This window comes from Colletotrichum navitas (genome assembly GCF_030913465.1).
Source record: "Colletotrichum navitas strain CBS 125086 chromosome Unknown LY79scaffold_33, whole genome shotgun sequence".
NCBI classification, from domain to species: Eukaryota; Fungi; Ascomycota; class Sordariomycetes; order Glomerellales; family Glomerellaceae; genus Colletotrichum; species Colletotrichum navitas.
In genome coordinates this window covers 35,938-57,938 of record NW_026850579.1, presented here as the reverse complement: position 1 = coordinate 57,938, position 22,001 = coordinate 35,938, and the positions used below count along the sequence as shown (strand labels likewise).

General features: G+C 54.6%; 10 protein-coding genes and 1 non-coding gene across 11 annotated transcripts; 6 read left to right on the top strand and 5 right to left on the bottom strand.

The window, feature by feature from the left end:
- Nucleotides 1-1,745: 1,745 nt before the first annotated feature.
- LY79DRAFT_670085 (uncharacterized protein) lies at nucleotides 1,746-2,078 on the top strand (the record flags this gene model as incomplete). The annotated part of the gene is made up of 1 exon (XM_060563733.1): nucleotides 1,746-2,078. The coding sequence occupies one exon, from the start codon at nucleotides 1,746-1,748 to the stop codon at nucleotides 2,076-2,078; it is 333 nt and encodes a 110-aa protein (XP_060413649.1).
- An 872-nt stretch (nucleotides 2,079-2,950) lies between these two features.
- LY79DRAFT_516369 (thermoresistant glucokinase family carbohydrate kinase) lies at nucleotides 2,951-3,565 on the bottom strand (the record flags this gene model as incomplete). The annotated part of the gene is made up of 2 exons (XM_060554813.1): nucleotides 2,951-3,382; nucleotides 3,449-3,565. The coding sequence occupies 2 exons, from the start codon at nucleotides 3,563-3,565 to the stop codon at nucleotides 2,951-2,953; spliced, it is 549 nt and encodes a 182-aa protein (XP_060413648.1).
- Nucleotides 3,566-4,484: 919 nt separating this feature from the next.
- On the top strand, nucleotides 4,485-4,571 carry LY79DRAFT_t140. Its single transcript has one exon. It is a non-coding gene; the product is annotated as a tRNA-Gln (tRNA).
- Nucleotides 4,572-5,032: 461 nt separating this feature from the next.
- Nucleotides 5,033-7,588, bottom strand: LY79DRAFT_590584 (aldehyde dehydrogenase; the record flags this gene model as incomplete). Its single annotated transcript, XM_060561174.1, has 4 exons — nucleotides 5,033-6,482; nucleotides 6,581-6,622; nucleotides 6,722-6,776; nucleotides 7,582-7,588. The coding sequence occupies 4 exons, from the start codon at nucleotides 7,586-7,588 to the stop codon at nucleotides 5,033-5,035; spliced, it is 1,554 nt and encodes a 517-aa protein (XP_060413647.1).
- Nucleotides 7,589-7,918: 330 nt separating this feature from the next.
- On the top strand, nucleotides 7,919-9,722 carry LY79DRAFT_580104 (uncharacterized protein; the record flags this gene model as incomplete). Its single annotated transcript, XM_060560075.1, has 2 exons — nucleotides 7,919-8,158; nucleotides 8,277-9,722. 2 exons carry the CDS (start codon nucleotides 7,919-7,921, stop codon nucleotides 9,720-9,722), a joined length of 1,686 nt encoding a protein of 561 aa, XP_060413646.1.
- A 1,097-nt stretch (nucleotides 9,723-10,819) lies between these two features.
- LY79DRAFT_516344 (aspartyl-tRNA synthetase) lies at nucleotides 10,820-13,543 on the bottom strand (the record flags this gene model as incomplete). Its single annotated transcript, XM_060554809.1, has 2 exons — nucleotides 10,820-12,496; nucleotides 12,551-13,543. 2 exons carry the CDS (start codon nucleotides 13,541-13,543, stop codon nucleotides 10,820-10,822), a joined length of 2,670 nt encoding a protein of 889 aa, XP_060413645.1.
- LY79DRAFT_223074 (uncharacterized protein) lies at nucleotides 13,384-14,696 on the bottom strand. Its single transcript, XM_060551624.1, has 4 exons — nucleotides 14,060-14,696; nucleotides 13,983-13,992; nucleotides 13,627-13,915; nucleotides 13,384-13,570 (listed from the first exon to the last, which is right to left on the bottom strand). The coding sequence occupies exons 1-4, from the start codon at nucleotides 14,315-14,317 to the stop codon at nucleotides 13,540-13,542; spliced, it is 588 nt and encodes a 195-aa protein (XP_060413644.1). The 5' UTR covers nucleotides 14,318-14,696; the 3' UTR covers nucleotides 13,384-13,539.
- Nucleotides 14,697-15,898: 1,202 nt separating this feature from the next.
- Nucleotides 15,899-17,056, top strand: LY79DRAFT_516456 (Alpha/Beta hydrolase protein; the record flags this gene model as incomplete). Its single annotated transcript, XM_060554823.1, has 1 exon — nucleotides 15,899-17,056. One exon carries the CDS (start codon nucleotides 15,899-15,901, stop codon nucleotides 17,054-17,056), a length of 1,158 nt encoding a protein of 385 aa, XP_060413643.1.
- Nucleotides 17,057-18,077: 1,021 nt separating this feature from the next.
- Nucleotides 18,078-19,189, top strand: LY79DRAFT_555209 (uncharacterized protein; the record flags this gene model as incomplete). Its single annotated transcript, XM_060557913.1, has 1 exon — nucleotides 18,078-19,189. A coding segment is annotated over exon 1 (298 nt), but the record flags the coding sequence as incomplete, so codon positions are not given.
- A 129-nt stretch (nucleotides 19,190-19,318) lies between these two features.
- On the bottom strand, nucleotides 19,319-20,719 carry LY79DRAFT_632886 (uncharacterized protein; the record flags this gene model as incomplete). The annotated part of the gene is made up of 1 exon (XM_060562202.1): nucleotides 19,319-20,719. The coding sequence occupies one exon, from the start codon at nucleotides 20,717-20,719 to the stop codon at nucleotides 19,319-19,321; it is 1,401 nt and encodes a 466-aa protein (XP_060413641.1).
- Nucleotides 20,684-21,339, top strand: LY79DRAFT_555207 (uncharacterized protein). Its single transcript, XM_060557912.1, has one exon. It carries the CDS (start codon nucleotides 20,767-20,769, stop codon nucleotides 21,025-21,027), a length of 261 nt encoding a protein of 86 aa, XP_060413640.1. The 5' UTR covers nucleotides 20,684-20,766; the 3' UTR covers nucleotides 21,028-21,339.
- Nucleotides 21,340-22,001: the final 662 nt, after the last annotated feature.

Here is a 22,001-nt window from a genome sequence, read left to right as displayed (position 1 = left end):
TTTGGCTTCAATCCACAGGGAATCGGGGACTATCTACTCTTTCTAGCACTTGATCTAGTGACCCGCATTCCAATGGACCGTATTCAAAACCGACCGCATTCATCCAGGCCTCCTGAACCCAGCGACGCCTGCAAGACACGGGGGTCCGCAACTCGATCTCAATCCCTTGCTGGATAGATCTGCATCTATATCCATCCTTGAGATCAAACGAACAGTGACTCCTCCATATCAAGTCCATCATGAAATCTCGGCAGACTCCGGCCATCTTATTTGGCGGGACAGCAGAGAGAATGTAGTACTCCAGGCCGGAGGTCTTGTTGTCGGCTCCGACGAGGCTTTCGCGCCAGCAGTGTGTATATAGTCGTGGGTGATGAGGGTTGACTTTGATTACAGGAGGCATTGTGTGTATGGCACCGAGGACGGTTGTGACCAGAGCTAGTATTGGCGCTGCGATGCTTGCGAATTTCATGACTGGTAGATTTGGAGTAAGAAATCGACCGAAGATGATGAGTTTCCGTATCGTAGAGGGAAGAAAACGTGGTTATAGATGAATATGTTGCAAAGTAGGTTGGAATCAAATACGGCAAGTAGCCATCACTCAAGATTTTATAGCACTAGATTTGAGGATATACAGGTTCCATGAACCACACAAAACGAATTACCTTGTGAACGCGATGTCGACCTTGAGTGCCCATCATGTCAAGCAATTAAGTTTATCCAACGAAGCTATCCAGGTGTGCGGATCTCCAGCCTAGCCTCGCCTGTCGACCACAGGAACTGATAAATAAAAGAGGTGCGGGAACAGGTGACGAGAAATTCGAGAACAAACCTCCAAAAACCAGTGGTTCGTCCAGCGGCCGTAGAACCAGATCCACAGAACAAGCTGCGTAGCTCCCAAGTTTCGATTACTGATTGATCCATACCTTTTCATTCTTCGGAGGTTTTTAGGCTAGTAATTTCAGCGGTTCTTTCTCTTTGTTCGACATTTTAATAGACACAGTGCACCTGATTATCTGCTGCTTCTCAAACCCTTTTACCTTGCCTTTGGTCTACATCTGCCCTCGCTCTAGTGCTCAAGGTAAATAGATGTCAGAGCCCTCCAAACGACGAACACATACTTGAATGTTTTACTCGGCTACAACATCATAAAAACTTTCGGTATGAACGAATACTACGGTGAGTCTGCAGGTTACTACCTGCCTAGAAACGAGTATGCGGATTATTATGTATACCCGCCTAGAAACGAGCCGCCTAGAAACGAGTCTGTAGGTTACTACTACCCGCCAAGAAACGAGTCTGAGGTCTATGACCGCCACTCTCGTGCAAACGAGATCGCTTTGCCTGTGGTGGGCCGGCCTGCTCAGCAACGGGCAGTCCTACCCGAGCCCAACTATCGTCCGTTTCGTTTGTGCCCGGTGCCGGGCGTCTCGCCTGCGGAACCGCGGGTTTCAACTTCTGGAGATGGCATCCACTTGCCCCGAATAGGAGACATACCGCCCCCCCAGCTGGCATGGGCGGGCAGGTTTCCATTGAGACCCGTTCAAGAACTGATCAGAGACGTCGACGACCATTTTGGGCCGCCATGGAACCAACGATCGCGAATCGGGGTGGTGAATTTCCAGGGACCCGTCAGTCGTGTCCCCCTTGGAGACGACGTTGATTGTTTCGGACGACTTGAAGGGGCCATCTCTTTCATCCACAAGGTGTTGCTACACCGGCAAGAAAATCCGGGAACGTTTTACGGGATGGGTGACGGCAGTGTGGTTTATGAATCGGAAACCATCAACGGGCGGGTTGTCAACTACCGCAACGCCGGACCGCCTACGTTCCAGTGGGACGAGGTTCGACCAGAAGCCGGGTACGGCTGGGCTGGTCACGCCATTTACGCCGCTTACAACGACCAGATTAAGGCACATGAAGAAGTGCCGAACGACGACGAGTGGTCCAGGTCCCTCAGAGAGGTCGATTCGGAGTATTTTCCGTACGAGCAATGGCACCACCAGAACCCTCCGCCCGAGTTACAAGATGAAAGTCAACAGGATCTGCGGGCTGCTACAGGTGGCGAAGCGACTCGTTAGGTGAGAAATTATACATCACGTTCGAATGCTCCTTTGTAATCAATGCAGTAGCCCCTGATCCAAGGATGGGGCGGACTGTCAAAGGCTCTATCCCCGTAACGTTCCCGGTGGCAATCTTGGTGGCAGTTTTGGAAGCCATCGAGGATCGTACAGTTACTTCCGAAGAGTTCGATTCAAGATCGGTCCGATGTACAGTGAGCGTCCCTATACAATAGTCTCTCAATGGGACTCAAAGGGTCCTGCATGAGTCGTTCTAATGGGCCGATAATCAACACTTCTTTCTTGGATCACTCGCCTTAAATCTTCGATATTGGACGAGACCTGCCGTAAGTAGTCCACTGAGCTACTGGGGCTAGCCAGCAAACCATGACAGCATTCATACTCATGCACTGACTCGACAGATGATAGCGTCAACGCGCTTCAACAGCCTCGTATTGCATTTTTCGTCAATACGTTTAACCTAAATCCTGCTTCGCATAGAATAACTACTGCATCGTGAAGGACACCGGTGCAAGATGTCGGAAGGTTGAACCAGTCAATGGCTCGTCGTATGTGTGGCTAACACGCATTGATGATTGGGATATACCGCGCGGAATTGGTGTGGTATGATTGGCATTAAACGGCTTTCATATTCCGAGGGACGTTTTGAACTCAACTTGAACAACTAGTTTCCAAGAATCGATATAATACTAAGTGTAGCCAGACCCGCCAGTGAGCAGCGAGCTCTCGTTATGTATAGTGTGGGACACGTGCTGTTGATCTTTATGCTGCATATTGCATTACCCAACTCTAACTTCAAATAAATGCGCCCCCCCCCCCCATTTACTTCGGCTCCATGTGAAAGCCGCACTATCCTTGAACCCCGGTCAGCTTTACCTGCTCAGTAGTTCCTCCAACCTCTTCAGCGCGTCCCTCTCCACCTCCTCCATCGGTGGCTGCACGTCGATACCAACGACGTCGCACTCGTCCTCCTGTGGCGGGTCCAGGCTCTGGAACTGGCTATGCACGAGGTTGGAACCGGCAAAGTGGCCGTGCCTATTCTTGACGCGCTCGAATAGAACGTCCTCGGGGGCGTGCAGAGTCACGAAGTTGACAAAGATGTCCTTCTCCGGGTGGGAGGCGCCGCGCAGCACGTCGCGGTAGGCCCGCTTCAGCGCGGAGCAGGCGACGACGACACCGCGCAGGCCGTCGGTCTCCAGCTCGCGGAGGGCCTCGTCGCGGAGGCTGTCGAGCCAGCCCCAGCGGTCGTCATCGGTGAGGGCCTCGCCCCTGTGCATCTTTTCCACGTTTTCTTTGGGGTGGTACTGGGCGCGGTGGCGGTGGTGTCAGTGTCATTGCGTCCATGCGCTTGGGAGGAGGGGGGCACAGACATCGTCGCCCTCGATGAAGTTCATGTGGAGGGATTCTGTGAGGTACTTTGCTATGGTGGTCTTGCCGGACCCCGTTGGCCCCGTCAGGAAGATTATGTGCTGTTTCGGGCGCGACATGGCTGGGGACCTTGCAGCAGACGTGTCGATGCTCGAGGACAAGGCCGATTCTGGGCGAGCCTGGAGATAATGCTCCCTCGGTCCGGATCTCAGCAGGATCAGAGCACGCGGGGGGAGTTGGTTCAGACCAGCGAAGTTTCCGATGCCTCTGGGGACTGGACATTCAAACAAAGACGATAACTAGGACGATAACTAAGTACGTCAGAGGAACGGGGCCGAGAAAAAAAACAAAAAAAACAGAGTCAAAGTGACCACCCAAGTGTTTCTTTGTCTTCCGGATGGTCTGATGTCTTGAAATGGCTTCCCCAACCACAGTGCCGCCCATCCGTCGCGTTCTTCTTGTTGCATTCCTGTTGGATGGCCGGTGCAATTGCTGGATGTCGTTCGGATGATGTCATGCGGCGGACCTAGCAGCGGGACGTTTCGGTCGAGCCAAAACCGTTCGTGCCATGTCCCTCCCTTTTCATTCAATGATAGCCGGGACGAACGTGTCAGACATTACAGAACGGGATGGTATTGGCGGAAAAGCCATCAAGCGGCGCGGGCACATGGAAGACCGTTCAGAAAGCTTGCTCATGTCGAAGAACACGGCGGCGGCCACATGTGGGCAAACGGCATGGATGGCAGCATGAATACCATCCGGGCCGGCATAAAGAAAGACTCGTGCGCCTCGTGTTCTCTCGAAGAAAATAAGCGACTCGACTCTGCAAAATGCCATTTCAGTTTGTCAAAGTCTGTCCTCCCGGCTGTGCCGAATTCTTTCCATGGCAATCAATTGATGGATAGATAGATGGACACAAGTCATGGACGATTGATGCGTGGGAACAACCGTTGGCAGTCGGCAGCGGGTGGATGATTGAGTAAGAGATATGAGAGTTCAGCTGATGTCACTCACATGTAATCTCACCCAATAGGCGCTGGTCTATTAGTCTAGTTGGTTAGGACGTCGGATTCTGATTACGTTCAGATTCTTCCGTAGGCCCAGGTTCGAATCCTGGATGGACCTAGTCTTTTGCCTTTAGCGTCACCAAATCAAATTTTTATTGGTGCTTTACAGTTTATATCCATTTCGCACTACTTATTCACCGCGGAGTATCTATCTAGTGTTCCGTCTGAGTCTGGGTCAGTTGATTTGTTCCACCAAAGCCGGTTTGCTGCACCTGTTCTTCTATGCGGGATACGCCTCATTGGCGGACTGACTGGATGGTTCACATACATTGCACCAAACGAAACGTGCGGTCACGCACTGATAGGGTCCCTCGGCGTGAAACCCACTCAACTCATCCCCGAACATGGGAGGAACAGCATCATCGTCGTCTCGTATTCTCCTCCCCTTTAACCTTTTTTTGTTTGTTTGTTTTTCCTCTTTTTTTTTCCCCTTCTTTTTTTCGGTCCAGTAATCTGACGTCGAGGTTGATTTACCGATGGACGGACAGATGGATGGACGTACGTGTCCGTCAGAAAAGTCTACCCGTATCGCACATCCCCGGCGCCCTCGCGGAACCAGTCGTCGGCCGCCAGCGCTTCCTCGGGGCTCGCGTAGCTGATGATGGTGCTCTTCGTCGTCGTGTAGGCGTGGTACGCATCGATGCCGTTCTCGCTGCCGACGCCGCTAGCGCTCTTCGCGCCACCCCACGGACTGCTGGGGTCGTTTCGATGGTGCGTGTTCACCCACACGATGCCCGCGTCGATCTGCTCCGACACTCGAAACGCCTGCGCCACGTCGCGCGTCCAGACGCCCGCCCCCAGCCCGAATTCGCTGTCGTTGGCGAGCGCGATGGCCTCCGCCTCAGTCTTGAAGGGCGCCACCACCACCACCGGCCCAAACGCCTCCTCGCGCCAGATGCGCGTCTTGAGGATGTCGCCCTCGGCACTCGACACCAGCACCGTTGGCTCGAAGAAGTAGCCCCTGGAGAAGTCGGTGCCGTCGATGCTGCTCGTCCCAGACATGCGACGGCCGCCTGCGAAGGCCGAGCCCTCTGCGGCAAGCGCCTCGTTGACGAGCGCCTCCACGTTCTGTAACTGCTTCGCCGAGACCAGGGGTCCCATCATGGACTCCCCGTTGCTCGGGGATCCCATCCGTCGCGCGATGGACTCGGCCTTGGCCCTGAGCCTCTCCAGCACGGGCTGCAGGATGGTGTCCTGGACGAGGATCCTCGTGCTGGCGACGCACGTCTGGCCGCTGGCGATGAAGGACCCGAATGCGATGCCATTGACGGCGACGTCGATGTCGGCCTGTTCAAACACCACCAGCGGCGCCTTGCCCCCCAGCTCCGCCGTGTAGCGCGCCAGGTTGCCGCCGACGATGGACCCAATCGCCCTGCCCGCCGCTGTGCCGCCCGTGACGTCGACCTTGCGGACGAGCGGGTGCTCGACGAGGGACCTGCCCGTCGTCGCGCCGTAGCCCGGGAGGACGCTGAAGACGCCGTCGGGCACGCCCGCCCGCTTCAGGATCCCGCCCAGCAGCAGCGTCGTGAGGGGCGTCAGCTCGCTGGGCTTCACCACGACGCTGTTGCCGGCCGCCAGCGCGGGCGCCACCTTCTTGACGGCGATGAGCAGCGGGTGGTTGAAGGGCGTGATCTGCACCACGACGCCCAGGGGCACGCGGTCGACCCAGTTGTGCAGCTTGCCCACGGTCGGCAGCACGGCACGCTCCTCGGTGCGCAGCAGGGCGGCGTAGTACTTGAACCACTTGACCAGCGTGGGCACCTGGGCGCGCATCTCGCGTATCGCGCGTCCTGTCTGGCGCACCTCGAGGGGGATCAGCGAGGCCAGCTCCTCCGTGAGAAGCTCCGCCGTCTTGTCGAGGACATCGGCGCGAGCATGACGGGGCAGTTTGGACCACGTGCCGGCCTTGAAGGTCTCGTGCGCGAGACGGATGGCCTCGTCGACGTCTTGGGGGTCCGCTGCGTGACAGCTGCATGAAGCAGTTAGATGTCAATCGAACAAGAATGGACGGCGGATGGAGAGGGGTCCGAGAGCTGATGGCTTTGGGGGGGGGGGATGTCAACTTACTGGGCAAAGACCTCACCGGTCGCGGGGTCCTCAACAGGAATCCTGATGCAGTGTGAGAAGTCGATCATGAAGCACGAGCACAGATAAGCGTCCTGCACCCCTCGCTGCGGGGGAGAGGGGGATCAAGAGGAGGTCACGAACTGTTCTGCATGTCCCGGTTTCTCATGGCCTCCGACCCAGAGGTTGTACGTCTGGGCTGTCATCTTGTCTTTTGTGCAGCTGTCACTGAGTTGTTGTTTTTTTCCCCTTCTTCTTTCGTATGTGAAGAATATCACCGGTACAGCACCTTTTTTCTTTTGAGTGAACTTATGTTACATTCTTAAATCTTACACAACTGCGGGGGGGAAAAAAAACAATGCGGAAATGCCACCACCGATAGATAGCGCTTACCGGCCGGCTCCGTGTGCAAGCAACTCTTCCCCCTCCCCCTGCCCCCCTCCGGCGAGATAACAAACTCGCCGCGTTCCGGGGTTGGTGGTCGCATTTTGTCAACGCAATCTCGTAACACGCGACGCAAACCCACAGACAGGGATCAGCGTCTAAATGCGAAGCGTGTTTAAGCTTCGCGGCCAGCTAAGACCAGCGTCTGCCTAGTGCTTGCTTTGGTTCCTTTTGCCAAGCAGGGAACGGATGGGGGGCAGGGAGCAGCAAACCCCTGTCCCTGCCATCGTCCGCTAAGCCTTAATTGAGGCTGAATACGGCTGGAAAGCGGTAGTAGTAGTAGCAGCAGCAGCAGCAGTAGGAGCAGTAGTAGTAACTACACTTCAAGGGGGGCACGATCTCGCTCGGCTTTGAAGGGTACAAAGCGCACATGCTCTCTCTCGACGAAGCATGTTTCTCGGTCCTGCAGGCAAAACGCAATGAACCTATTGGAGAACTGGAGCAGCCGTCAGCTCAGACTCTACCTCAAACCTACAGGAAACCCCCTTTCTGTCATTGCAAAAGACATACGATGGATTGAAAAAAAAAAAAAAAAAAAAAAAAAAGGCATGCACAGCTGCCTGCCATTGAACCTGAGCCCAAGTTCGGCCGGATCGCGTCGTCGTCCATTATGCCATATAAGCCGGCATCCGAACGATTCTAGCCATTGGGACCCCCCTCCCCCCCCCCCCTTTCTCCTGGTGAGCGATGCCAGTTAGTTGAGAATTTCTGTTAAACGGCCGGGTTGATTCCCCCTTTCCATTTCTTGCTCCGGTTCGCGGCTGGATAGAAAAAGAGTCTTGATCTAGCCAGAGCTCGTCGTTGTAAGCCAACAGCAACGACGCCCCCTGATACCCCCATTTCCTTTTTTTCCATTTCTTTTTTTTTCCCCGTATTCTTTCGAAATAACTGCCCATCATGGATTACGTGCGCTCTCTTGTCGGCGTCAACACGAAGAAGATTCAGGTGCCCAAGGTGGCAACGGACGATGTGTACCCGGTTCACTTCTTCGACGATACGAAGCCCTTTCGTGAGATGCTCATGAACTGGACTCTCCGATTCGACGATGTCCTCGACGCCGAGAAACTTCATCTCTCGCTCGCCAAACTCCTGGATATTGGAGACTGGAGGAAGCTCGCTGGACGAATGCGGTTGACCGTGAGTGTTATCCTCCCCGCCTTTCCTACCGGCTGCCAGCCCGTTTCCCTCTTTTCTCCCCCTTTTTTTGTTTTTGTTTGGTGAAGAAAACCTCAACTAACGCGAGTCACCCGCTCAGAAAGACAACAAACTCGAGCTTCACGTCCCGCACAGGTTCACACCAGCCCGCCCCGCCGTCCGCTTCTCCCACGTGGTCCACAACATGAGCATCTCGGAACACAAGTACGCCAAGGACTTGCCCAAGACCACCGCTACCCCGTCCATCCAGCCTGGTGTCGTCAACTTCTACACCCTCGGCGCGCGCGAGGGCGCACCCCGCACGCTCGAGGACCTCATCTCCTCGGACGAGCCCGGCATCGCCCTGCACGTCGTCTCCTTCAACGACGCGACCCTCGTCGGCCTCCTCTTCTCCCACGTCCTCTTCGGCGCCGCCGGCATGCAGGCCCTCGTCGAGGCCTGGTCCCAGGTCCTTGCCGGCCGCGAGGCCGAGGTCCCCGTCCTCCACGGCGCCCGCAAGGACATCCTTGAAGACGTCGGCGTCGACACGGACCCAGAAAAGGAGACGCTCCTGCTCGACCGCCGCGTGCTCAAGGGATTCCGGCACTTCCGCTTCAACCTGCGCTTCCTCTGGGACATTATGCGCCGCCCCGAGATCGAGTCCAAGATCCTCTGCCTGCCCGGCGACTTCGTTGCCAGCCTCCGCGCCCAGGCCATGGCCGACCTGCACGCCATGGACGAGAAGGGCATGGGCACCGGCGAGGCCCCTTTCGTCAGCGAGGGCGACGTCCTGACCGCCTGGTGGACCCGCATCGTCTGTCTAGCCCGCGGGTCCAACCGCCCTGTCACCGTCCTCAACGCCGTCGACATCACCGCCCGCCTCAAGGGCGTCTTCGCCCCCGGAAAGCTCTACGTTCAGAACTTCGCCCTCGGCACCTGGACCCTCCTCAGCTCCGCCGAGGTCCTCAAGGCTCCCCTCGGCTACGTCGCTCGCTGCTTCCGCTACGACATCCAGACACAGACCACCCCGTCCCAGCTCATGGCCTTCATGCGCCGCGTCCGCCAGCGCGGCCGCTGCAAGACGCAGCCCATCTACGGCGACCCCAACAGCATGCTCATCATCTTCACCAACTGGTCCCGCTGCAAGTTCTTCGACTGCATTGACTTCGCCCCGGCCGTCATCCCCAGCATCAACAGTATCAACAGTATCGCGAGCATCGCGGAACTGCCCGCAGTTGCCGAAAACAACCAACCAAACAGCGAAGACTCCATAACCAGCGACGGCGTTAGCAACGGCGGCGGCGACCTGGAGAAGCAGGCCAACAACGCCAGCATCGCTCAGGTGCTGAGCCGCCCGGCCCCCGGTAAGATCTCCTACCACCACTCCATGACCCGCACCCGCACCATCCTCTCTCGCAACGTCTTCACCATCCTCGGCAAGGACGTTAACGGCAACTACTGGGTATCGGCCCTGGGACACCCCGAGTGCTGGGACAAGCTCGAGAAGGAGGTTGCCATCTCCTCCATGGATACCTTGAGGCGGCTCCGCCCCGAGACGAGACAGTAAAGGGGAGAGGAGGTGGTGGTGTCGAAGTAGCTCCCCCCATCTCCCTATTTGCGGCCTCCTGACGCGGTTTTCTTTTCTCTTCTTTTTTCCTGCGCAGTTGTCTTTTTTGTTTCCAAAGCGTCACCGGCTGTGTGATTCGGGTTGTCTAGGGGGAATTGTTAACCATTCCGGCTTACCTTGCTCTGAACGACTGATGGGGAGCGTGGTGAGGGCGTGCAGACGATTAGTGCAAGTGAGGGAGTAAGAGGGAAAGTGAACGGAGGTTAGTCGATGGTGGACTATATCCAGATTGTACTGCCAGGTATGCGCAATAAAAGAAAGCAACTTCATGACGACACTTCATCGTTGACCTTTCGCGAAAACCTGTAGACGGCTTTCCAACCCCCGTAGATGCGGATGCCTCAATCTCTCCTAGGTGTATCTCCATAATGGAGGAGGCGTTCCAAATAAGGCATCGAATCGCCTATACGGCGGCCTAACCATCATGGTCGAGAAGGTTTGGGGCGTTCGACCGTGGAAATGGCGCAGTAGTCGTTGGGGGAAACAGTCTTCTTGCTCGCCTGGCTTTCATCTCTGTTGGTATTACAGGAACCAAGATGAGTATATCTGTATCACTTGCGAGTGGTGATAATCGTGTGTGATTGACGTTAGTTGAATGCCATACAAGGTGGGTAAGTAGGCAATAGTAGTAAAGTGATGCAGGTGAGGATTTTGTGCCGGGTGATGGGTACCGTGACTCACTTCGCTGCACCTTCTATATCCCACCGACAATATCACTTTGACAGGCAGGGAGACGTCGTACCAAAAAATATTGCCAAAGAAAAGGTGCTATTTCGTTTCTATGGATCTGTTGCCATGACAAACAAAATGTGCAAAGTGCGATCTAATACACTGGTATCAAAATCTAACAATTACTGCAATATCAAGCTTGGTATCACGAATGAATTTAGAATCAGGGATGCTGTAATAGAAACAAGAGCAGGAAAGAGAAAACGCGAGGGGGGGAAAAGGGAAAAACCATATGCCTGGCATGCCATTATCCGCTCCATGCTCAACTCTCTCTTATCTTCGTCAGTCATTAAGGGCCCAAAGGCCTCTTAGTCGTCCATGAAAAACCTAACAATCTCCTTGAGGTCAAAAAGTGTCACACCGCGGCGCGGGTAGCAGATGTATACCTGCTCGCCCAAGACGCCAAACTTGTCTCTGAACTCAGCCTTGTTGCCGAGACCGAGGCTCTTGACGATACCAGCGTACATCTTGCTCAGGAACTTGGCACGAACGCCGTGCAGGTGCTCACCGGGCACCAATCTGTCGCTGACGCCGGCTCCGAAGGTCACAGGGCCCGAAATGCACGACAAAGCGTACTCGATAAGCACCTCGATGGTGCCGTTCGGTGCGTCAGGGAAGTCCAGCGCCCACTTGACTTGCCAGCCGTACCTGGGGGCGAGCTGTGCGAGGACAACCATGCACAAGACCTTGCCGTCCTTCTCGGCGGCAAAGTAGCGGCGGTGGGCCTGGTCGATCCAAGGACGAATCTCCGTCAGGTGGACCTGCGTCTTTGACTTGCGTTTCTCCTTCCACGCCTCGATGGCCTGATCGGCACGCTTCATAAAATCCTCGTTAGGTTTGACCTCGTGGATCTTGATGCCCTCCCTCTTGACGCGTCTGGCGGCACGGCCGTCGGGAGTGGTGTGCTGGTCCGCATCCGCCCGCTGCTCCACGGTGCAGCTCAGGGTTCGCCAGCCGATGCGGCGTCCAAGAAGCTCCTGCACCTTGTTGGATACCAGCATCCATACAGGAGTCAATTTAAGATCCTTGGTGACAAACTCAACAAAGGCAGGAACAACCTCTTCATATTGACCCCGGTCGCAGAGAGGGTCTCCAGTAATCATTGCAAATTTGCCCTGCTTGACATATCCAACCGCAGCACCACTGCTGTGGCGCCAAACCTCAAACCTCTCATCGAGCCACGAGGTGTTGGTGGCGTCTCCGTAGTTGGCAATCAACTCTTCCAAGGGAGGTAGCTCCTTTCCGGCCCACGCCTTGGTGGTGTCGGCGCTTGGGTGCGGCAGGGTAAAAGACCGCGATGGCAGAGACTTGGGGTCGCGGTAGAAGAGGGTGCCGTATCTGACATCTCCCAAGTTGAGGAGGAGGAATACGACACGGTCTAATCCGAGACCGGCACCGCCGTGTGGCGGAGCACCCAGATCGAAAGCCTCGAGATATTCGGCCATGTCGTCCTCCGATATGCCCTTTTCGGCCATGTTCTTCCGCAATTCCCTGGGATCATTGATACGCTGGCCACCAGTGCAGATCTCCTGGCCACGGACAAAAATGTCGAACGAGTTGGTCCAGAAGGGGTCATCGGCTTTGTGGGTATAAAAGGGGCGAGCGTTGGCGGGGAACTTGTCCAGGATGTAATAGTCGGTACCGTACTTCTCCTTGACCAATTCTCCCAGGCGGATCTCGTTGGGTGTCGATAGGTCCTCATCTTCAACGTCGCGGCCGTCGTCACGCAGCATTTGCAGGCCATCACGGAACGAGATGATGGGTGTCTCGTCAAGCCAGACAAGGTCTTCACTAGGGAAGCGCTCACGGATGATCTTGAGCTCGGGCATGGAATGAACAGCCGCGAAGATGTTCTTCAAAGTCTGGTCGAGAAGTTTGATGATCTCGTGGTAGTGCTTCTGAATCTTCATTTCGATGTCGAGGCCGGTGTACTCGGTCAAATGACGGTGGGTGTTGGAGTTCTCTGCGCGAAACACGGGGCCAATCTGCACATATGTCAGCACCAGTTGACTTGCACGGGATGAGATTGTGTTACTTACTTCGTACACCTTACCAAAGTCGGCAGATATCGTCATCTGCTTAGCTAACTGGGGGCTCTGTGCCAAAAAGGCCCGCCTTCCAAAGTAGTTGAGCTTGAACACCTCGGCGCCACTCTCGGTAGCGGCGGGCTGCAACTTGGGGGTCTGAATCTCGATGAAGCCGCTGTTGTCAAGGGTCTCGCGGAACTTGCGTGTAATCATGGCGCGCACACGGAACAGCGCCTGGTTGCTGGGGTGTCGCAAGTCAAGGATACGGTTGTTCAACCTGAAGTTCATGTTGTCCGGAGGCTGGTAGTTGCTGAAGGGCGGCGCCTTGGCCGGGTTGAGAAGGTGGATAGAGTAAATGTCCACCTCGACATCGTGGTAGTGTGCCGACTTGACGTCTTGGACAGGTTTCTTCAAGGTGCCGGATACCTGTACAATGGACTCTGGGTGCAGGTGCTGAACCCATTTGACCATGTTGGGGGTGGCGTGGGCGAGGACTCCCTGAAGGGTGTCCGTCTGGTCGCGGAAGAGGAGAAAGTCGAGGTGCTTCGAGATGTTCCTCTGGGTATGTATTCTCGCGCGGAACGTCACCTTGGTTCCAATGTCCAGCTTGACGGCCTCGCCGATAGTGGTCAGCTCGGTCGGATACTCGCCCTCGTCGCCCTCGCCATAGCGCGCTCGGGTCTCTTCATCCTCAGCGCGGCGGCCTTCTTCGTACATGCTTCGGCGGCGTTCTTGGAGCTGGCGCTCTTCTTCCTGCCGGCGTTGCAGCTTCTCGCCGCGTTCCTGGCGCCTGATCTCGCCGCTCCTTACCGGGCTGCGTCCTGTACTAGACTTGCTGGACTGGCTGGTGGAGCTCGAGATGGGCGATTTCTTCTCGAAGACGGTCGTCCTTGTGCGCGTGGAAACGGTTGGGCTAGGCGACGGTGACTTCGAGGGCGAGGTAAACTTCTGCGCAAGGCGCGAGAGGGTGCTCGGTGAGCGTGACACTGCTTCCTGTTGGGTCATGGCGGTATGACCTCCCCTTGGCAAGGGCTAGGCGATGATGTATTTAAGTATATGTATTATACTAGATTGGTTGGAAGACTTGCAGATGTATAATGAATGAGGAAGATGTGACGGGATTCGATGAGCTTGCCAAGACGAGTTTACAAGGGAAGAGGAGGGGGGGGAAGAGGGTAGATGAATACAGGAACAGGGTATAAGAAGAAAAGACTAGGCGTGAGAGAACATGAGTTCGGGTTCCGTCAAGGTCCGTGAGTCGCTTGGCGGAGCAAGAGTAGGTAGTCCCTTTGCTTCCTCGAGTTGGATGTCGTGTATCAGTTACTTGGCAATAGGTACGCCGAGGATCGAGAATTGCCTCGCTTGATGGGACGAAGTCCGGGACACGCGGGCAGTGAGTGACTCAACGACACAGATTCCAGGCTGGGGAACTTGGAATACGTACGACAAGCAAGCTACAGGCAGGGCCGGGAAAGCCAAGTCGGCATGTATCGTGTACCAAGAGACTTGGAATTACCTCACCTTACGCTCACCTCCGAGAAGCTTGGTCGGCGGGTGATTTTCACCCCCTCCACCACCTTGCGCCTTGGCGCTACCACGGAGAAGAAGTTTGCGAAAACCACCACATGGTATGGTACGGAAAGAACCACTCATGGTAACGCACTGGATCGGATCGCATCGGATCGCATCGGGCAGGCGAGGGCAGTGATTATTAAACTTTGTGACTCCTAGACCGGCCGTGAATAAGCAGGTGAGCCAGCTTCGTCCATCTTTCCACATTTTTCTCCCATGGAGCTCCAATCCTCATCGTAGCTTCCTCCGTCTCCTCTGCGTGTTGGGCCGTGTGGTGTCAAGGAAACGTCATTGGCTTGTGGGGCAAAGGTGCGTACGCCTGCACCTGACCCACGGTACTTGGCAAGGCCGGCAAGGTCACGGACGTTGGATCGGAGCTTGTGGATGGCCGAGAGGACCTGCTGAGGTAGGTGCACAACAAACAGAGTGGTCACACGTGGACATTTTGCTCCGGGGGACGCGGCTGCTGGAGGAAGGTCCACTCCTTCCCGCGCTCGATCCAACCTGTTGGGTGAACCCCGGGAGAGAAAGAACGAGAGAAGGGAAGCAGTAAATAAACTAAAGAATAAAAATACAAATACAAATAAAGTAGAATAAGGGAAAGTAAAACCTCAGCCTCAAAAGATGGCCCCAATGGATGAGGGGGCACTCTGTGGTACCTACATCATACCTACCTTACCTAGGTGGTGTAGCAAAACATGACATGATGTTTCTCGCATCGTCTGGAAACTGCGGCATCTTGAGTGAGTTGCTGCTTCCCTAAAAGAAAAAGTGGTTCCACTGCTACCTTAGCTCCGCTCACATCCCGGAAGCTACGGCCCCGCCCTAGCCGCATGCCCCTGCTCTCTGCGCCTCAAGTATGACGTCAAACGCACTCGGCACAGAGTTGGGCACTTGTACACTAGCCACCGTGGCATCCCTTCTCACCTCTGACACCGACCTGACCTCACTTCGGGACAACAGGTAATGAGCAACAAGAATCAATCCCAAACATTGTATTCCGCAACAACGTACTGTAGGTCATCAAATATGCACCTATCGTCTGGTGTCTGGTGGCCGGATAGTGACATCTTGTCTCAGTCCCTCCCTCCCATCGCTGCTCCTTCCGCCTTTGTCATTGTGCTGTCTAACGTCGAGAAAACATTTCTTTGTCCTTCTGATTTTAACACAAAAACTGACATTATGCCTTCATCATCGCTGTGCCACAAACCACCAGCCACAGGTGGTTGATCACCCCCATTTCATCAGCCACACTAGCTCCCCTAATACCTAACTGCCAGCACACACACACACACACACACACACCACATCTCCCCCCTACCCCCTCCCTCTTGCGGCACACCAAGCAAGGTACGCCCTGCCAAGCAAAGGCTACTTGGACATCAACAACAACTCACGCCATCTGTCCCCCTCCATCGGCTGAGCCACTCGGAATCCTTGGGACAACATCAGTCACACCTTTTTCTCGCCTAACTGCCTGACTACCTACCTCCACGTCGACGCCTCACATTTCCCTCCGTCCATCCATCCATTGCTCGAGTTGTCACACCTCCCTTCCCCGTCACCTAGTGTATTGTCAACGGAGCTGATCCGGCATACCCGAGATACAGATACCAACCAAACCACCGCGCTCTGACCGCATTCGACCTACCACAGTACACTACCTCGCTTGAGCATTAACCCCGTTGACTGTTCAATTGCCAGCCTTCTCCACCCCGCTCGAGTCTGGCCTCCTGTGCGCGCTGCGCTGTGTGTTGCGTATCCTGCATCCCGCACCCAGCAAACCCAATGCTGCAGGACAAACTCACCCGCACCTTGTCCAGCATCTCAAATGTTTCCAAAGGGAGCAAGAGCAGCAAAAAGGCGAGCAAGGCTGCTAGCATTGCCAGCAGCGTAGCCAGCAGCGTAGCCGGCACTCCCGACGATGAGTATGACAATCCACTAGAGAACGTGGCTCGCTGGCGCCTGACCGCCAATGCCGTCGCCCTACGCTCGGGGGCCGCATTCGCCTTCGGCCTGCAAAACCGCTCCTCTCCCATCCCACCCGCTGCGAACAGGGTCATCTGGCTCGATTCCACCCTATCGGAGTGGAGCGGCAAGGAGAAGATCAAGGTCGACGTCTGGCTCCCACCCACCACCACTAGCACTAAGCCCACGGGCAAGGTCCCTGCACTTATCAACTTCCACGGCGGCGGATTCGTCCTCGGTCAGGGGACCGACGATGCACGCTGGGCTGGTACCGTGGCTTCCGCACTCAACGCCGTTGTTTTCTCCGTCAATTACCGTCTGGCCCCGGGCTATCCCTTTCCCACTCCGGTAGAGGACTCTGCCGACGCCATCCTGCAGATTGTGGCTCGCGCTGCAGAGTTCCGCATCGATACACAAAAGGTGTTTCTCTCGGGATTCTCGGCTGGAGGCACTTTGGCCCTCGCCAGCTGGATCATCCTCCAGAACCCCGACGAGTGGAGCTATAAGTTCAACATTCCAGTCCCCGACATCTCCGGTATCGTCCTCTTCTATCCCCTTCTGGATTGGACCATGACGAGGCCCCAGAAGCGGAAGACGTGTGGAAGGCCTGACATGACTCTGCCTCAAAGCATGACCGATCTTTTTGATGCATCCTATGTATATCCGCCCCGGCCCAGGTCTGAACGCGGTGATCCCCGCCTCTCACCCGGTCTCATGACAGATGAGATGATCGATCAGCTGCCGCCTGTTCACCTATGCTTGTGCGAGTTCGACATGTTGCTACTGGAAGGCCAGAGCTTTGCTGAACGGGCCAGGTCTCGAGGTCGTCGGGTTAGCACACGTGTTGTCAAGGCCGAAAAGCATGCTTGGGATAAGCCTCCTCCGTTCACTCCCAAAGAATCGGTCATGGTCGAGTACAATGAGGCCATCACGGCTCTTAAGGAATGGTCAGAGAACCCTCATCCAAAGCTTGGATGAGTGCCACAGGCCCCAGTCACGAGCCTCCCGGTGCGGGTGGTCAGGGCACCATCAGCGACTGCTCATTAACATCGTAAAAGAGGCTTCGGTCCAGAATTCTGTATCAATAAGTTTTTTAAGTTTTTTTTCAGGGCCCAATCCACATGCAATCGCTGAAACTCCGAAGATGGTGGCTCCCCTTCCGCGTTGTGGGGTTTAAAGACCATCCAAGCAGGTTCCCTGCAGCAACATCGTCGACACCAAGCAACTGTGCGAGATGGAATTTCGAAAAGGGAGAAGCACCGATGGTTGCATATAAACAGGCACTGGCCGCACTGTGCCAAAGGGGATTTTCTACCCTTCTACATCATCATGATAAGCCACTCAATTCCAGACCCATCTTTTGGTCCCAGTTCTTCTGCTCCAGCTGTGAGCCTAGTTTCTGGAGTATCTACACTCTTTTTCACAGGTGACAGCCCGGGTTGGGCCCGACGGGTACGTTCTCCGCCTCAGGGCTGTCTGGGCTGAGAAAGACGCCGTGACACTGCAGCAGTGCGGCGCGGTGATCTCAGATAGCCTCAAAGTCAAACTCGCCGAGAAATTCCTAGGGGGGTATCGCTACAGGGATGCGACCAGAAACGGAATATAGTTTGTTTCGTTTCGCCTCGCGATAAACTTCCATATGACGATCTGCTACCGCGTACGGACGCTGTGATCTCCAAACCCCGACCACCGGGTCGATTCTACAACGTGCAGTCTCTCCTGGTTGTGTGCGTTCGCGGCTTGTCGACGGCCAGGTTAGGCTTCGATCTGTTAGGGGAAATGCTAAATGAAAGCAGCAGCGGCCTAGGGCCCCTTTCATAATCAATTCAGGAGCTACAGGATTCGCTACATGAAGCCTGGTTGATTACTATGTGGTGCTGCTGAAGTATACGAATAAATACAATGGATTCGAAGATAATATCGTGAGATATAAGAGAGCTTCATGCCCTTCCTCGGACCTCGGACATTATATCTCATTTCAGGTATATAACGTGGGGGCAGTTATATAATCGTTGCTCCGAACGCCCAACATCGTTGTGACTTACTTCATCATCTTCGCACTTGTGAAAGTGCCCTACCCCTCCTTCCCCCCTTTGCCTGTGATCCGATACTACTTTCACGACGCGAACAACATCTGCCACTTCGTATTCAGTGCCGCCACCCATCTCGACGCCGTACACTATCGACCACCCTGCCACCAGTCTTAAAATCACGACGCCAACCCTTCCCAGTAAGCCATGGTCCCCGCAGAAAACGCGGTCGGATCAGCCATCGAACTGTAAGGACTGGCACCTCGTGACGCCCGGAGAGTAATGCGAGTCCATTGTCAGCGATCACCACGGATGGGTAGGAATGGAGGACTGGCATCTATGAAATCATACTATGCTCGTAGTTGGTTACCAGAACCTAACTCGTGGCTTGTGCCATCATCCCAGTCTTCCTCGGAACCCCAGCGCTTCTTCCTAATGTTTGTCCCCAACGCCACGGTCCCGCCTATGGTAATCCCGGCATCCGTGGAGCTGCCGCCTGTCGACACAGACTTTGAGCCCAACCCGGTACAGGACCCGCTGCCTACAGACTACGTGGAGTACTACCAGATGTGGTCAATAAGATAGAGCCGTCCTCATTCCATATACAAGTTCCAGCCTACTAACACTTGTTCCCCCGAACAAAAACAGGCCGACACACGCCGCCAGGTCGTGCCAATGCACAAGAGCATCGCCGAATGTCAGTCCCTGGCTTGGTAGCTGTTTCTAAACAATAACTGCTATGGCCTCTGGCCTGGTTACTACTGCCGCCTGTGAGTCAGTAACGCCATCCCGAAGCCGCCGCCGGACTGCACGACTAGTATGCCGAGCGAGCCCTCAACGTCCACATCGTCTAGACCCGTAGCGACACCACTGCATCTGCCAATGTTGCGGGAGTCAGCATCTCTTCAAAGTGGGGAGCTTTACTCGCATAAATGAGTAATAATGAAGATATTATATATGAATCCTTGCTATTTATGCCAATGTGGCGGCCATTGGTATTATTGTCGGGCGCTTGCATTGACTATAGTATTCTCAAGATGGGTTCCATGATGTAAAATAATATTTATTACACGTATAAGACTGAAGCCCCAATGCGGCTACCTCGTCAGTTCGATTAAGCAACTCCTTCGAAAGGTTCTCCTACTCTGTGACAGGAGGTATAGCAGCTAGATTAATTTAGGCGGTTGGGTTAAGAGAGTGATGAGCTGCATCATTCCTGATCTTCGTCTTCGTTCACGTAGTCATCATCATCCTCATCATCATCCTCATCATCATCCTCATCATCATCCTCATCATCATCCTCATCATCATCCTCATCATCATCGTCGTCCTCGTCGTCATCATCATCGTCGTCCTCGTCGTCATCCTCATCGTCATCCTCGTCCTCGTCGTCGTCCCTTTTCTCTGCTTGAGAGGCAGTATGTTCGACTGCCATGTGTACCCGGCGGGCCACTTCCATGGCCTCGTCATCAGTCAGCTCCAACGGCGTTTCGAAGCCGTGTCCGTGGATCCAGGAGTCAATCAGATAAGTATCGGGAGCGTCAAAATGAGAGGAAAGTGCGAGTAACACGCTCGTCCGTACATATTTCCCTGGCGTCGGGAACGGCGGATGCGAGTGGTACTTTGCCCAGACCTCTCGCCATCCACTGCGATCGAGACGCCTCATGCGGACGAGCGCCATGACGAAACGGAAGTAGAGGAAGCGCGGGACTGGACGTTTGTCGTTGAGAAACGTCAATTCCTTTCCATCGAGAGCACCTGCATTATCCCCATTGCTCGTATGTGGTGAGTCCTTGATGTCGGGGCAAACGACATCGGTCCTCCATCTTCTGATGGGGGTTTCCGCCGCGTCGACCGGAACGATCACAATGTAATAGCGGTCGTGCCAACTCTTGATCTGGTCAGCCAGCAGAAGTGCGTTCCCCGCTCGTTCAACCGACTCCGCTCGGTCGCCAAACAGCATTGCGGGTATACAGTCGGTATTGGTAAAGAAGGGTACGATATGTGCCGCTTCGACATCCTTGTCGAGATACCACATGCCGCTCGCATGACACCAGACTCGGCCATTTCCGTCACTGCCGCTATAATAGTCCGCGGCGTCCTTGAGAAAGGCAAAGGGTCGTCTTTGTGGCCTTCCCCGGCCATCTGATCTTGTGTAAAGAGGTAAAATGCTTTCCACCACAGCATGAGAACATGCGATGAGGTTGACATCACGCGGGATGGAAGTAGAAGGGCGTTGAATGAGAGCGCAGTAACCTGACCACAGCACTCGGTCTGTTTCGGAATCTTCGTAGTGTGCCTTCTTCGTCTTGTGTCTCCATAGGTCGCCCCCGGCAGAGAAGTAGCACTTGTCCTGTCTTCGGATATATCTCATGGCCATCTCGGGGGTCAGGTTCCCTTTATGCATCAAATGGATCGCCAGCCTTTGCCCCGTCCGGATCACTCGTTTTTCTTGTGAAGCCAGATCGATACCAAGCTTTGCCAGCTGAAGCTTCGCCTTTGGAGCTGCCTCCGGTTGCTCTTCATCTGGCTCAACGCGTGGCTCTACTTCGTGTTCCAGGGCCTCGTATTCCTTCCGCAGCTGTCGCAATCTTTTGAACGCAGCCTCCATATCAGCCAGCCGTGCCAGGGCAGCCGTGTTGGGTGAACTGCCCTCTGATGAGCCTGGATCCATTGGTAGTTATTATAATTGAGAGGCGGATAGCTTGGGGAATTGTAGTGGGAAAAGGCGTTATGTTAAACGGCTTTTCTACTAATTTGTTTGAGGGATTGTCTGGTGTAATCTCTGGTGATTTATCTGACGGTTCATCCGAATGCGTGCCTGATGGTTTGTCTGATAATTTGTCCAATGATTCATACGAGGGGTGTTCTGCTTTTTGTCTTTATTTCCGTATTCGATACAAAAACTTTGATGGATGATGGCTTGTCGTATCTTTTAGCGAACCAGGGTGAATACTGAGTTACGCAATAATAGTTTCTGTAATATCTGGGTTGGCTTCAAAGTTTGATTCAGAACGATACCTGCCTTTAGTTAACCAGCTCTCGCTGGATAACCGTTTGCCAGGTTGGACACCAGACAAGGGGAACTGGACATCCGGGTCCCAGACCAGCGGTTTCTCCTTTTTCATTCTAGAGGTGGACTTCGATACGAACAAGTGAGTCCGAGCCGGGCCCATGTCAAAACAATACCCATTGCTCCCTTCCAGGAAAGGTTGAGCAGCACCATGCCACGCGTTGAAACGCCCGACTAGTGTGAACGGGGCCGCCGACATTCTCATGTTTGCAGTACTGGACGTTTAGTCATCCCCCAAAGTCTGTGAAATTGCTACGAGATCAACGTTACGTACCTTTTCTTCCCCTCTTGCGACGTTGAAGCGTCCGCGTCTGCACAAGGGTTGTGCCAGAAACATCAGCCACTCGGCCAACCCCCTGGACGTCCACGATGCTTAGTCCTAGAGCGACAGACACGCATCTTAAAGCCGGCAGCGCTTGTGGTACAACTCCCGTTAGTTTTCCGGCCCAAACGGCATGTATCAGGGGTGCGCTCATCCGTAGGCGGGATATCTCGGGTTGACCGTACGACAGCGTCAAGAAGTCGAGAGGAGAGCACGTCTTTGGTGAGACCGTGTATCGGGTTATTGTACTAGATGGAGCCCTCAAGTGACAGCAAAGAACAAGAGAGGTTTCGCTCCGCAGATGGTCTAGGCTTATGTTGGATCTTGCTGAAGCTGGCGGCAGCCGCCTCGGAAGTGCTATGGAAGCCTTGCGTTAATAAGCATGCCAGAAAATCTACGTAGATCAGCGAAAATGCCAGAGAGTTACGGACAGTGTGGCCCTGACACACACCATCATTGAAGCAACCCTATAGCAAATGCTAGAATCATGAACAAGAC